Source organism: Vombatus ursinus, unplaced genomic scaffold (assembly GCF_900497805.2).
Source record: "Vombatus ursinus unplaced genomic scaffold, bare-nosed wombat genome assembly UNPS02014859.1, whole genome shotgun sequence".
NCBI classification, from domain to species: Eukaryota; Metazoa; Chordata; class Mammalia; order Diprotodontia; family Vombatidae; genus Vombatus; species Vombatus ursinus.
Genome location: NW_020954637.1, coordinates 4,400,223 through 4,416,170, shown reverse-complemented (window position 1 = coordinate 4,416,170; position 15,948 = coordinate 4,400,223). Strand labels below are relative to the sequence as shown.

Genomic DNA, 15,948 nt, shown 5'->3' with positions numbered 1-15,948 from the left:
GTTGGGTCATGAAATGTCTGGGCTCAGAGGGAATGTAGAACACAGAATTTTAGAATGTGGAATGTCAGGATAGGAGGGATCTTAGAATACAATGTTAGAGCTAGTAGGGAACTTAGAACATAGGATGTCAGAGCTTGAAAGGACCTTAAAATACACGATGTTAGAACACAAGACTGTCAATGCTAGAAAGGTTCTGTGTTTTGAAGTTCTTCCCAGCTCTGACATTTTGTGTTCTAAGGACCCTCCCAGTCCTGACATTCTCTGTTCTAAGGCCCCTCCCAGGTCTGACATGCTGAGTTCTAAGGTCTCATTCATCTATGATAGTCTATGTTCTAAGGTCCCTCCCAGCTCCAGCATGCTATGGTGAACACACCAGCTCAATAATCCATATTTAGTTTGTATTAAATAAGGCTATGTGGTATGTCAACTTCTATTATATTGATGTTGACTTTATTTAAATATCTGAAATTGCATTTGTAGATGATAAATTTCACACTGTGGCACTGAGACATGCTTTTCTACCATAACTGACCATGAAGAATAGCTAAGAATCGAGGCTGTATAGTGTGGCAGAAATAATAACAAGTTACAATTCTAAATTGATTTAAGGTTTACAGAATGCTTTAAAAGCATCAATCTGGGAAAGGACAGCAGGAAGCCTTCTGGGAAAAGCAGTAGTTTTCTGTGCCATAAGATGAGAAAAAGAGAAAGAGAGAGAGAGGAAGGAAAGGGGGTGGAAGAGGAGGGAGGGGGAATGGGACAGAGGAGAGAGAGGGAGAGACAGAGAGAGAGAGAGAGAGAGAGAAGAGGGGGGGGGGTAGAGAGAGAGGGAGAGGGAGGGAGAGGGAGGGAGGGAGGGGAGAGAGAGGGGGGAAAGAGAGGGAAAGAGAGGAAGAGGAGGGAAGGCCAGAAAAGAGGAGAAAGGGAAGAAGAAAGTAAAGAAGATAAAGAAGAAAGTAAAGAAGAGGAAGAGGAAGGTAGGCATAAAGTAAGGGAAAGAGGAGAGGAAGACAGGGGATATAGGAGGGGGAAAAGAACAAAGGAGTAGGATAAAGAAGAGGAAAAGAGAAGGTACAAAATGGAGGAGGGGAATGCGGTAGAGAGGAGAAGGAGAATAAGAAGAAAGGGGGGAGAGGACAGGGACAGGGAATGAGAAAAGACGGAAGGGCAGGTGGAGGGGGAAGGGAGAAAGAGAAGACGGAAAAAGATGGGGAGGAGAAAGAGGGAGGGTTATGAGTAGAAATGAGAGAGAGAAAATGAACTAGGGAGAGGATGGGGGAGACAGAAGAGGGAGGAGAGCACAAGAGAGGACAAGGAGTAAGAAATGAGCAGAGGAGCTGAAGTGGGATGAAGAAGGGGAGAGGGCTGGGGAGACGGCGGGCACAGGGGGACTTCCCAGGGCTCCCCGCCAGAGAGAACATCTCATCCCAGAGCAGCCCAGCTTTCCAACACAACACTCTTGTTTGCATGAGAAAGCAGCTGGGAGCAGGGAGGGGGAGGAGAAGAGGTGTCAGAGGCGAGTCATACAGAGAAACCTGCGTTTCTATGGGAACCCCTCCTCAGCATCAGCCCCGAATCTGCTCCTTCCTTCCTCCTGCCAAGACAGGAGGGCTGATGGACCAACCCAGAGTCTGGGGGCAAATACCAGGGCCTCCAGGAAGCAGGAGCTTCCCCAGCTCAAACATCTGGCTCCAGTTCAGACCCTGAAATGCCAAGACTGAGGTGGGGAGCAAGGGGAGGGGCTGGAGTCTAGGCTAGAAAACCCTGAGCCAGGTTGGGTTCCGCCCTCACCCTCCTTCAGTGGCCAGAGGAAGGTCACTAGAGATAAGAGAACCAAACAAAGGCATCCAAAAGAATGGTGAACATAGCTCCTGAAGTTCCAGTAAATTACCAGGCTTGGGAGACTGCCCCCCCCGCAACTGGCCAGCCAGAAATGTGTCCAATATAACAAAGGTGGGGGAGGAGCCTGACGCACCGGGAGGCCCCAGGGGAAGGCAGAGGCAGATATGGGTTTGACTGCCAAGAACCACGGGGTTCTGATCCAGCCACTGCCACTTAGGCGCAGAGGGACCAACCACTGGGAAATCATGTCACTTCTCTCAGCCTCAGCTTGCTCATCTGTTGAATAGGGATAATGGCAGCACTTACCACCCAAGAACTGATGTAAGGTTCAAAGTGGAGAACCAATATAAAGTATAGCATTTCATGCCAGCTATCATTCTGAAGAGTAACCTGCCCTCTGATTCAGGAAGCCCTGGGTTCAAGGTAGCCACGGAGGAAAGAGAAGGAGGCTTGAAGTCTCACCTCATGTTTCCTACTCCAATGAAACTAGAGGTCGGGATCATTTTTAAAAATGTGATTATTGCTGTTAAATTTTCCTAGGAGGGGCCTTAGGACACAAGGTCAGTAATAAAAGGGGCCTTGGAACACTGAAAGTCAGAAACAGGAGGGGCCTTAGAACACAGAATGTCAGAAATAGGAGGGACCTTAGAACATGGAATGTCAGAGCTTAAAGGGACCTTAAAGATTATCTCATCATAGGATTACAGATCTAGAATTCAAATGGACTTTAGAGTTTTTCACATCCAATCCTTGTTTCAGAGAAGAGAAAAATGGATCCAAAGTAGTTAAATGATTTTTTTTTCTTTTTTGTTTTTTTTTTTTTTGCTAGGCAATGGGGGTAAAGTGACTTGCCCAGGGTCATACACTGTGCTACCTAGCTGCCCTTGAAAGTACTTAAATGATTTGCCCAAAGTCATATAGCTATGGATTCAAATGCAGGTCTTCCTGACTCCTACTCCAAGAGTCCATATACCATATCAAGTTGCTCCTCTTTCTCCCACCCCTTCATTTTACAGATGAGGAAACTGAGGCCCAGAAGGCAGGTTACTTGTCCAACATCACACAATCTGGAACCAGCAGAGACAGAATTTGAAACCAGGTCTTCTGGCTCCAATTCCAGAGCCTTATTCCCTTCCCCTACTGGTGACAGTGTCAGGATCTTCCAACTCTATTTTTCATCCATGACATGGGTTGATTTTACTCTGAAGGGGACAATATTAGTAAAAACCAACTCCTAGTCATGCGACTCTGATTTCCTTATCTGTAAATTGGGGATTATCATTCTCCCATGAACTATCTTTGAAGTGCCTTTTTTTTTTTAAGCTAGGCAATGGGGTTAAGTGACTTGCCCAGGGTCACACAGCTAGTAAGTGTTATGTGTCTGAGGCCAGATTTGAACTCAGGTCCTCCTGAATCCAGGGCCTTGCTGCCTCTGAAGTGCCTTCTTTACAACAACCATATGACAATTTATGCTTGAAAGATGATTCCTATTTTATGTAAGAGAAAGCTGAGTCTCCACATGGGGGATTGCCTTGCTAGTAAGGATGAGGGCGGGGAAAACTCAGGTTTTCTGACTCTATTCCATTTGCAGCTGCATTTTTTCTCCCTTAAAATTCCACCTTTCTCACCCGAACACAGAGACCACATGGACAGGCCATCCTAGCCACTCCACTTTGGCCCCAGCTTCAAAGTGGAATAAATCACATTCAAATATATTTGTTGCTTTTTTGGCATGAGAGACGCCCATGGGAAGGCCCCTGGATAGCCTCCCAATGGATGATAGATTCCAATGGAGGCAGAGGTTAAGAGAAAAACAGCAAACTCCCATTTTTAAAGTGCTTCACAAAACTAAAATAAAATAAAATAAAGTGCTTCACAGTTTACAAAAGCACTCGGGAATCAGAGGATCATAGATTTAGAGCTGGAAGAGACCTCAGAGGCCAATGAGTTCTATCTCCTCATTTTACAATTAAGGAAACTGAGGCAGAGGTTCAGTGACTTGCCCTGGGTTCACATAGCTAGCAAATAAATGTCTGAGGCAGGATTTGAACTCAGGTCTTCCCAATTCTAAGCCCATGCTCCATGACCTAGCAGCCAAGGAAAAGAGAAACACCTCCATTCTGGCTTTAAACTGAGACTGGTACAGCCACCAACACACAGAACTAATCATCATACAACGAGGCCATGTCATCTTCTCCTTTTCCTCACCATGAACCTGTCAGCTAAATAGGGTATAGTCTATTATTCTCTATTTAACTGATGAGATGACTGAGAATCAGAGATGGAAAGTGGCAGGCACACAGCAATTATGGGTGGACCAGGACTTGAATGGAGATTTCCTGACTCCCAAGTTCAGGGCTCTTACACTGAGGCAGAGCCAAAGCTTACTGTGAGGAAACTACTTCAGGAAGGAGCTTTCTGCCAGGTTTGGGCTGTCTCCTAGTTAACTACCTGGCCCACAATCCTGGCGTGACTGCTGTGACAAAAAGCAGCTGTCCTCGCAGTCGACTGCAAACAGCTCTCTGGGCAGCTCAAAAAGCTCCTTAACCATTTATACCAAGTCTAACAGCAAGCAGGAAGCAGAGGGCACAGTTTCAGCCAGAACCCTGGCCTGCCGGGCACAGGGGATTTCCTTTGGGGATTGGTCTATGGCATGAAGAACCTGCTCTTCCAATTTCTCACCCACGTCCCAGGCTCCTACTAGAAGAGTTCAGACAACTGTGGATGGTCTCTGCCCAAAGGGATGTGTGTGTGTGTGTGTGTGCATGCACCTGCACGTTTCTGACCAAACAGGGCTCATGGATTGCATTCCAAAGTCTAACAGGTAGGAAGGCAGAAAGAACACTGGACTGGTGAGTCAGGAATCCTGGGCATTAGTCCTGGTTCTGCCACCATCAGCTCTGGGACCTTTGGTAAGTCTCTTTCTTTCTCTATACTCCAGATTCCTCAACTAGAGAATGAAGGGGCTGGACTAGATGATCCGCAAAGCTCCTCCGAGTTCCAACATTCTCTGTTCAGATGTTTCCTGCTCTGATGTTCTATGCTCTGAAGTCCCTCCCAGGTGTGACATTCTATGTTCTAAGTTTCCTCTCAGCTCTGACATGCTGCGCTCCAAGAGCCCTCTCAGCTCTGACATTCTATGTTCTAAGGGCCCTCCTGCTCTGACATCCTGTGTTCTAAGGGCCCTCCTGCTCTGACATTCTATGTTCTAAGGGCCCTCCCAGCTCTGACATTCTCCATTCTAAGGGTTCTCTCAGCTCTGACATTCTCTGTTCTAAGGGTTCTCTCAGCTCTGACATTCTCTGTTATAAGGGTCCTCCCAGCTCTGGCATTCTGTGTTCTGAGGTTCCTCCCAGCTGTGACATTCTATGTTCTAAGGGCCCTTCCAGTTCTAATAGTCTATTTTCTTAAGTTTCCTTCTACCTCTAACATTCTATGTTCCATCTAATACTCTATTTTCTATGGTCCCCTAAAGCTATGGCATTCTATGTCCTAATATCCTAAGTTCCAAGGTTCTTTTCCACTCTGGCATCTTATAGTCTAAGGTTCCTTTCAGCTCTGGCATCTTATGTTCTAGGCTTCTTTTCAGTTCTAGCATCTTATATTCTAGGTTTCTTTTCAGCTCTGCTCTTTTCATCTCTGACATTCTGTGTTCTAAGGTTCCTTCCTGCTTAGACAGGCTAAGATCCTTCCTATCTGCTATTTTATGTTGTGACATCCTATGGTCTAAGACTCTTATCTGATATGATGTTTTGTGTTCTAACTTTTTATAACCTAAGGTGCCTGCTACTCTGACATTCTGGATTCTAAAGGCCCTTTCTGCTCTGGTATTCCATATTCTAAGGCTCCCTCTAACTAAAATTCTATGAGTCTGGATGGAATACTTTTACTTTCCAGTAAATTGATGATCCAGGGAGAAATATTCTACTTTTTTTTCCCAATGTAATTTTTAAAAATACAAAATCTCTCTCTCACCACGACCTTTCAAAGACAATAAAATAGTCCCTGGGGGACAGGAAAGTGCCCAGGTCAGAAGCTGCCACCATAAGCCTGCCCTGAATGGATCTGTTATTAATTCCACTCAGTGTCATCCAGTGTGACCGGACCTAAGTGCCAATAAGAGCAACAGTGGAGCTTTGTTTGTGCGCACATCTCACATCAGGGCAGTCTGGAATGTTTGCTTTCAATATGATGGACACGGTTCACATGCCCAGACACATAGCTTCCCAAGTAGCCCCAGGTGTTTTTACCTCACCTACATCTTCTACCTTCATTCTCTCGCCTGCCATCCCTTATAATAAAAAAATTTTTTTTTTTACAGAAGAGAAAAAAATTTCAACAAAACTCATCAATATATTGAAAGTAGCTGACTTGCTACACAAAATTTCATAGTCAGTTTTACTTATTTCATGGTTAATAAAGGGCTAGGTGCCCTTGAAAACTTTGCCTGGGGACCCAGACCTTATACCTACAATATTGTTAACACCCCAAGCAAGGTAGAGTGAAATCAGATTGGGGCGATAGGGCCTTGCTTTTGAATCCTGCCTTCCTATTTTTGACTTGTGTGTTCCTGGGCAAGTTACTTCTCATTCTGGTCTCAGTTTCCTCTGCTGCAAAATGAGAGGATTGGAGGAGATCATTTTGAAGGTCCCTTTTAATTCTAAATCCTAGGATCCATTGTTACCAAAACACACAGGAGGAAGGGGTGCCAGGCTGTGTGAACTCACATCCAGGCTCTATTCTGGCAAAGTCCCACACGGTTTCTCTCTTCAGGGGAAAGAAGATAACCTTCGACCCACCCTTCTCACCCCCTGGGTGACCCAAGCTCTTCTTTCCCTGAGAGAACACCCAGGTCAGCAGACTCTAAGGAACTGTGGGCATGTTATCAAGCCTGGTTTAAAGAATCAAGCAGGGGTTACAGTGGGGAGGAAGGGGGAGGAGTGGTGGCTCCCTGTGTGGTATGCGGATGTGACTGGTACAATCAATGGTAACCATAAAACTAATCTGTCCATCTCTTCACAGCTTAGCTCTCTTCCTTCCTCACTGCTCAGCCAAACCTAAGCTGGGAGGGTGGCTCTGGGAACAGAGATACAAAGCCATTCCATTTCAACATCCACTCTTCCTTGACCTATACATACTGACCATACCTCACTGGCCAATGCGTGTGAACTTGGGACTCAGAGCATCATAGGATTTGGCCCAAAGGGTCTTAACCTTTGTTGTGTCATGGACCCAACTGGGGACAGATGAAGCCTAAGGACTCCTTCAGAAGAATGTTTTTAAATGCTTAGAACTAAATTGCAAAAGAAAACAATTATATTGAAAGCCAATCCCTGCCCTCAAGGAGCTTACAGTCTAAGGAGGAAAATACACAAGAAGAAGATAGCCAACAAAAACAACATTCACAGATCCCAGGTTAAGAACCCCTCATTTAGAGTTGGAAGAAACCATAGTGTCCATCTGGTCCAACTGCTTCCTCTTCAGAGAGGAGGAAACTGAGACCTAGAAGGAGGAAGCGACTTGTCCGGGTCACACAGTACTCAATTAATCAACAATCATTCATTAAGTGATCGCTATGTGCCAGCTGTGCTAAATGCTGAGACAGGGCACACAGAACTGAGTTCATAGCTTGGTCCTGATTCTAGCTATGAGATCCAGGGTCAAGGGCCAGTCCCCCCAGTCTCCCTGAGCTTCAGTTTCCTCCTTCATGGGGATTCACTTCTGTGAGTATGGAGGCATGAGATGGAGTGTCAACTCTGAGGAAGAGCTGGCTGCAGAGGTAGGTGGGAGCCTGACTGGGGTGGGCCTTACATGCCAGGCTGAGAAGTCTATTCTATCCAGAGATAAGCTTTTTGAGCAGCAGGCCTAGGAATCAGAGCCCACTGAACCAGCCCCATCCCCATGGACCACCCTCGGGCACCCAAATCCTTTACTTTCCTTTCCTGGGCACAGGCCTAGTCTATTCACCAACCTCTCCTCTCTGCCCCTAGCCCCCCACCCAGATGTCGGAGAAGTCAAAGTCCTGAATTTAGAGATGGAAGGGAATGCCTAGGCTGACCCCCTGATTTTACAGATGAGAAAACTTGAGGCCAAGGAGAAGCTAAATGTCGAGTAAAGATCAGCTAGGTAATTAAGTTGTACGGCTGGGACTTGAACCCTGGTCCTCTGACTCTTCATCCAGTGGTCTTTCTATAATATCAAAGTGCTCAGAAGAAGCTATGTGACATGGTGGATAGAGTGATGGACTTTGGAGGAAGACTTGAATTCAAATCTTGCCCCAGACCCTGGTCAAGTCACTTAACCTGTGTCTTCCTCAGTTTCCTCAACTGTAAAATGGGGGCATTAGTAATAGCACCTAGGTCCCGGGGTTGTTGTGAGGATCGAATGAGACACAATTTGTAAAGTGCTTGGCACTGTGGCACACAGTCAGCTCATTTCCTCCTTCTTCGTTCCTCATTGTTGATCCTGGATCCAACTCCCTTCCTATGAACGAACACCCCTGTTTGGGTCTCTTCCATCCCAGCTCACTGCTTGGCAATTGTGCAGTTGGTCCTGAGTTGGCCATCTGTGGGCTCATGGCTCAGTGTTCTACTGCATTAACTCCTTTTGATCCCAGAACACTTGGGTATGTGGAAGCTGGGACCTGCCGTGGGTTGCTCAAGGGCCCCTTTGGGTGTATGTGAGAGGAAGGACAGAGGAAGAATTCGCCTAAAGAAACGTCAAGGGGGAAAGGACAGGTGAGCCTCAGCCTTGGACCACAGGGTTGGGGCTGGAGGTAGTATAGGCAAACCAGCTGGGGTTGTGGGGTGATGGTGGGGGAAAGCATCAAATCCTGGACCTGGGGCTTTTAATGTAAGTTACAGCATATGTGAATGAGTGTGCGAGAAGGAGTGGGGGGGGGCAAAAAAGAGATGGAGGGGAGACAGTAAGAGTGAGAGAGAATGAAAGAGAATGACAGAGAGAAAGAGAGAGGAAGGAAGAGAGAGAAAGAGGGAAGAAGAGAGAGAAAGGGAGAGAGGGAGAAGAAGAAAAAGAGAGAAAGAAGAAGAAAGACAGAAAATGGGAGGGAGAGGAAGAGAGAGAAAGGGGGAGAGGGAGACGGGGGAGAGGGAGAGAAAGAGGGAGGAGGTAGGGAGGGAGGGGGGAGGGGGGAGAGGGGGAGAGAGGGAGAGAGAGAGAGAGAGAGAGATTGAGAGATTAAATTGTATGTCATTATCAGAGAAAATGCCCCAGTGATGATGATTCCAGACACTGAAGACCAAAATCAGAAAAAGGAAAAAAAAAAGTTTTGTTGTACAAAACAAATGCAAGGCACAGTAATTTGTATGTGAACTACCTACCATGAGTCATTACCACCTAGCACAGTAACAAACTGGGCAGAGCATTCAAGGTGTATCCTATTAACTGTGTTCTACGTTTTACTTGGCAATAGTCAATCAACACATATCAAGCACCTACTATGCACCAGGCACTGTGCTAAGTGCTGAGGTACAAATGCAGAAAGGGAAAGATAGTGCCTGCCCTCAAGGAGCTTACAATCTAAGAAAGAAGACAACTCCCAAGAGAAAGATGAAAAGCAGGAGGTGGAGGGAGAAGGCAGAGAAGGACCCAAGTAGTCCAGCCAGGTGAGAAAAGGTATGTGGGCTGGGTTTTCTCCTTAATGGACCAGATCTCCAATCAGGAAAGCAAAGGCTGGTGATGAGATGGAGATTTTGATTTCATTGCAACACTGAACAATGATTCTCTATGCCTTTACACTGTGTAGATCCAATAGTATAGTCATCTACTTATAACTTAGAGAATCACCGAATCTTAGATCAGGAAGGGAGTATCCACTTGCACCCCCTTATTTATACAGGATAACACTGAGGCTCAGAGATACTGATACATTCAGGGTTGATCACACAGCAAGTGAGTGGGAAAAGCACTCAAACCCAGGTCTGCTGCCTGTCACTCCTGGGGCCTTCCCACTATACTCCACTTTCTGGTGAGGCAGATTCAGGTTCGAGGTCAGGAATAACTCCCTAACAATTAAGGTGGTTCAAAAGTGAAAGGGGCCACCCCAAAAAGTGGTGGGTTCCCCCTAGCTAGAGACACTTAAAGGTTAGATGATTATGTGCAAAACTTTTTTCTTTTTAAATATGAGAGGAAACAATTTGTCAGGATTCCCAAACTCAGAAGCGAACACCAGTTTTCCCAGGACTCCCCAATACCCCCTCTTTTACTGGGAGTGAAGGCCCACTTTCCTTACTTTCTATGTAAACTCAAGCCAAAGGGAAGCCCTTTTCATTGCTTACTAAGTGCCAGACACTTTACTAAGTGCTTAACAATTATTATCTCATTTTATCTTCACCACAACTCTGGTAGGTAGGTGCTATTAGTATATTCATTTTATAGAACTGAGGCAGACAGAGGTTAAGGGATCTGCCCAGGGTCATACAACTAGTAAGTGTCTAAGGCCAGATTTAAACTCAAGTCCTCCTGACTCCAGACCCTGTGCTCTATCCACTGTCCCACCTAACTGCCTCCACTAGGTGCTTTATAAATGCTAGTTGACTTGAGGTCAATAGTGCCCAGATTCTTATGCCTTTTTATAATTTGACCCCTCCCCTTTGTCCTAACTTTCCCTTCTCCCCCGATGCTAGGAGGGACTCACCCAAGAGATGCTTCATGATGGCTTGGTTGTGTTCCCAGAGGTTGTTAAAGGTCCCCCATCGGGAGTGGCCATCAGGCACGGGATTGGCCTTTATCCAGCCCCCACAGGCATAGCTGAAGAAGTCTTGGCAGGGGTCTACTGTTTGGTCCAAGGAGCTCAGGATGGAACTGGTCACTGAGATGCAAGCTTCACTCAGGCACAGAGCGGGGGGTCCTAGCAGGAAGAGCGACATGAGGTCAGTGAGAGGCTGTGGAGGATGCTGGTGGGTAATCAACAGATCAATAAATAAACATTTATTAAGTACCTATTATGTGCTAGGCATTGTCCTAAGCACTGGGCATACTTTCATTTGACAAATGATTATTAATATGGGTATTAATCTACTATATGGTTGAAATGTAAACTCATAAAAGGCAGGGCCTCTTCCATTGTAGTTCACTGTCATCAGTGTTGTTGTTTTTTTTTTTTTGGCTAGGCAATGGGGTTGAGTGACTTGCCCAAGGTCACACAGCTAGTGTTATATGTCTGAGGCCAGATTTGAACTCAGGTCCTCCTGAATCCAGGGCCGGTGCTCTATCCACTATACCACCTAGCTGCCCCCCATCAATGAATACTTATAAATGTTTATCATCAAACTGATTATAAGCAGAGAACTGTTCTGGGTACTAGAGGAGATATACAATTGAGAGATGTGGAACCTGCCCTAAGAAAACTTTATTTTTCTACTACAACTGTTGCTGATACTGCTTCTGCCACCTACTACTACTACTATTGCTGCTGCTGCTACTACTACTAACTACTATTAATACTGCTGCTGCTGCTATTACTACTGCTGATGCTTCTACTACTACTGCTGCTTCTACTACTATTACTACTACTACTACTACTACCACTACTACTACTACTACTACTACTACTTACTACTTTCTTATCAATGAATGATCTCCTTGAGGTATAAGCCTATTACTGGAATCTCTAGGTCAAAGATTATGAGCATTTTGGTCACTTTATTTTCATAATGCCAAATGGTTGTAGTGATTCACAGCTCCACCAACAATGTACCAGTATACTTATTTTCCCATAATCCCTTCAACATTGACTTTTCCCATATTTTGTCATCTTGCTCAATTTGTTGGGTATGAGGTAAAACCTCAAGGTTTTTTTATTTGCATTTCTCTTACTGCTAGAGATCTGAAGCATTCCTTCATGTGATTATTAATAGTTTACAATTTTGAGAACAGTTTGCTCATATCCTTTGACTACTTATCTATTAAGGATTGGTTTTTGTGTACACACACACACACACACACACACACACACACACACACAATAGTTGTTCACATAAGGTGTCCCAAAAGTCTTAGTGTCACTCTAGACTTTAATGACTTAAAATGGCATTAAGATTTTTGAGAAAACCCCGTATATTTTGGATATCAAACTCTCATCAGACATATTTGATACAAAGATGCTTTTCCTATTCAATCATTCCCTTTTTATCCTAGATGCATTCATTTTGTGTGTGCAGCAGTTTTATGCCATCAAAGATATCAATTTTATCTTTAGTAATGGCCCTCTTCCATCCCTTGTTTAGTTAAGAATATGGCTCCTACCCATATCTGTGTCAGTGACTTTCAACCAACTGTTTTTTTTGTGGGGTGGGGTATGATCTTTAATATTAAGGTCACATATCCATTTTAAAGCTATTATTGAATATAGACAATTATTTCTTAATTGCCAAATCTAATGGCCTTGTCTCAATCCTCACCCTTCTTGACCTCTCTGCAGCCTCTGACAATGTTTATCACCCTTTCCTTGTATATATTCTCTGCTCTTTAGGCTAGGTATATATTCTCTGCTCTCTGCTCTTTCCAAGTTCTCTTCCTACCAGTATGGCCAACCACTCTTGCTCTTTTGCTAGATCACACACTCTCTATCAATTGGGTCCCCCAAGAATATGTTCTGGGCCCTCCTTTCTTCCTTCTCTGCTATCTCACATAGTGACTACATCAGCTCCCATGGATTCAATGAGGTTAAAACAACTTGTCCAGGTTCACACAGTTAAATAAGTGTCAGAGGTAAGATCTGAACACAGGTCTTCCTGACTCTAAGTCCAGTACTCAATCCAGTAAACTACACTGCTTCTTAATATGATACAAACACAGATCACTATGATACACAGTACTACATGGGCAGCAAGGTGACACAGTAGACAAGAGTCAGGAAGACCTGAGTTCAAATCCTGCCTTTGACATCTACTAGCTGTTTCCCTGGGCAAACTGCTTCACCTCTGTCTGCCTCAGTTTACTCATCTATAAAATGAGGATGATAATAGAACCTACATCCCAGGGTTGTTGTGAGAATCAAATTAGATCACCTCCGTAAAGCACTTTGCAAATCTTAAAGTGCTTTATAAATGCTACTATAATTAGCTATTAAGAAAAGTACATTAGAAAGTCACAAAACCATTTTGAAGGCTGAGGAGAAATCTCTTATTGATTGCAGGAATGAATAAAGACTTGAGTTTTTTTTTTGTTTTGTTTTTTGGGGTTTTTTTGGCTAGGCATGGGGTTAAGTGACTTGCTCAGGGTCAAACAGCTAGTGAGTGTTATGTGTCTGAGGCCGGATTCGAACTCAGGTCTTCCTGACTTCAGGGCCAGTACTCTATCCACTGCACCCAAGACTTGGGTTTTATAGAATGGATAGGAACTTAACAGATGAAAAGGAACAGAAACGGACTCTGGACATTTTTTGCATAGGGGATAGAAGGAACAAAGCCATGGAGGCATATAGATACATGGTAGGCAGCTAGGTGGTGCAGGAGATAAAGTGTTGGACTTGGAATAGGAAAGATCTGAGTTCAAATCTTGTCTGTAAGTCAACAAGCATTTATTATACAGCTACTATATTCCAGGCATTCTGCTAAGTGCCAGGGATACAAAGAAAGGCAAAAGACAGTTTCCTCATCTGTAAAATGAAAATAATAGCCTGTTACCTCAAAGAATTGTTGGGAGATAGGAATACTCTGGCTAAATAATAAGAATTAATCAATATTTATTGAATTAAATTGATCTGTCAGTGTCTATTGGATATCTGCTACATGCCCAGCACTCTTACCCAAAAGGGTATATGTAGTTGAAAGTGTTACTGTGCTTAGGAGCCAGCAGACTTAGGTCTGTACACTGGCTTTCCTATTTTTTTTTTATTGCTTATATAACCCAAGTCACTTTTCCTTTCTGAGTCCTGTTTTCACCTCTGTAGAAATGAGGGGCTAAAGTCCTTGCCCGCTCTAAATCCAATGAAATTTCAGACCTCCCCCTTCCCCACCCTCAAAGGGAATCTAATCTGATCAGCTGGCTTTATCCAGGAAAGCTGATGGGCATAGGCAGTAAACCTTTATCTCCTGCTTATTCAGGCAACTGTTGCTATAATACTTCAGTTCTACTGCATGCTGGGCCAGGGTCTTATATGGTTTCATGGGTAAATCTAAGTTCACTACTTGGGAGAAGCTGTCTAGTGTGTTGCAGACAGCAACTTAGAAAGGAGAGATAGCCTGGTCAAAGTTGGAGGCTTAGAGCCCAAGCAGTCTGTCTGTCTGTCTGTCTGTCTTATTGCCTTGGCCCTGAGCATGACGCCCTTCTACCACATATAATGTACAGGACTACCATGCTAGCATATCGGTGCCTGAACTAAAATTGGCTGTTTTGGGGTTTGGAATCAGGAGAACTTAGGTTCAAATCCTACCTCTGACACACTGGCTATCATTTAACCTCTGTTCCTCAGTTTTCTGAGAACATTAAATGACTCCCTATTCAGTCCCATCCAACTTTAAATGTATAATCTTTTTTTCTTTCCTTCGTTTTTCCCCTTAAGAATTCAGAGCAGTGAGTCATTGATGTTGACATAATGTCAATCTGAGGACCTAGTAAAGGAACTGTAGAGAAGACTCAGGAGAGAGAGGACAGCTATCGTCAAATATTTTATGAGCTATCACATGGAAAAGGAATCAGGCTTGTCCGTTTGCCCCAGAGGACAGATCAGGGAGCAGTAAGTGGGAGCTGGAAAGGCAGATTTAGGCCTGATGTGAGGAAAAGTTTCTAACAATTGGAGATGACCAAAAGTAGAGTTGGGTGGCTCAGGAGGTAGTTTCCCCCACCCCCAACCAACGGAGGTCCTCAAGACTGGACGAGCACTTATGGGGGAAGATGTGGAGAGGTTTCTTGAGAGGCATCATGGAATAACAGATAAAGTACTAGATTTGGAGTCAGAAAAGATTGGATGCAAACATCATCTTTGCCATGTTGTTAACTGTTCACATATCTGGTTCCTCCAAGACTACACGCTCCGAGACAGTGGGGACTTTGATGTATTTTTCTTTAGGTATGTGACCAGGAGCAAATCACATAACCTCCCCAAACCTCAGTTTCTCCACCTGTAAAATGGGGATCCAGGCATTGTAGTACAACTGAAGAGGTGTTGATTTTTGAGGCTGATGGACTGGATTCAAATCGTGCCCTTTCTACTTACTTCTTGCGCAACCTTAGGCAAGTTCTTTAACTTCACCTGTCCTCTAAAATCACTTTCGGCTCTAAATCTTTGATCCTATAATAATCCTAAATGGTGGCAAGATTGATTTAAGTGTAATATTGGAAATAACTTCCTAACAATTAGAGGTATGTGCTCTACATTAAAATGGTAAGTTCCTTGATCTGTGGTGAGTTCCCCATCACTAGAGGTATTCAAGGACAGGACGGATGACCACTTGTCAGGGAGGTTACGAAGGGTTCAGATTTGACTCGATGAGATCCCTTGTAACTCACATCTTGTTAACTGCTCGCAGATGCTGGCTGTTGTGCTTGGAAGTGGCACAGGGCGGAGGCAACAACTCTTTGACTAATAAGGACTCTTGACCTCTTGAAGAGGCCTCTGAGAATGAAAAGGAGGGTGTGGGTTGGCAGGTGGTGGTCTCATCTCCCTCTGTAACCACAGTGCCAGCCAGGACTCCAGAAGGTGACCTGTGAGTTTATTGATGTCTGAATACAAATAAGAGGCATTTCCAGGCAGAAAATACCCCTATCTCAGGAATTTAGCCTTTGATTCTAAGGACCAGGCTTGGCTTGGGAATAATACGAACAGCTCCCATTACTAGAATGCTTTTACAAAGCGTTTTCCTCAAAACATCCCTTGGAGGGGGATGGGGGATAGTGCAGGGTTTTTTAATCTCCCTTTTATGGATGAGGGTCAGAAGGGAAGTGGCTTGCCCAAGGCCACACGACTAGGGTGATGCAGAGCCAAGTACTTCACTGCACTGTGGTGTGTACACTCTCTCCCTCTCTCTCTCTCTCTCTCTCTCTCTCTCTCTCTCTCTCTCCCCTTTCTTCTTTTCCCCCCTCTCTCTCCCCTCTTTTTTCTCTCTCTCCTCTTCTCTGCCTGTCTCCTCTTTCTCTCCCTTC

The 15,948-nt window shown here is 44.6% G+C and overlaps 1 protein-coding gene across 2 annotated transcripts in view; it reads right to left on the bottom strand.

Annotated features, from left to right (window-relative positions):
- ECE1 (endothelin converting enzyme 1) overlaps positions 1–15,948 on the bottom strand; it is a 90,731-nt gene that overhangs the window by 51,365 nt on the left and 23,418 nt on the right. For both annotated transcript variants that reach the window (XM_027841351.1, XM_027841350.1), the window contains exon 4: positions 10,499–10,711. In XM_027841351.1, the coding sequence (XP_027697152.1) occupies positions 10,499–10,711 (213 nt within the window). The remainder of the gene's footprint in view (positions 1–10,498; positions 10,712–15,948) is intronic.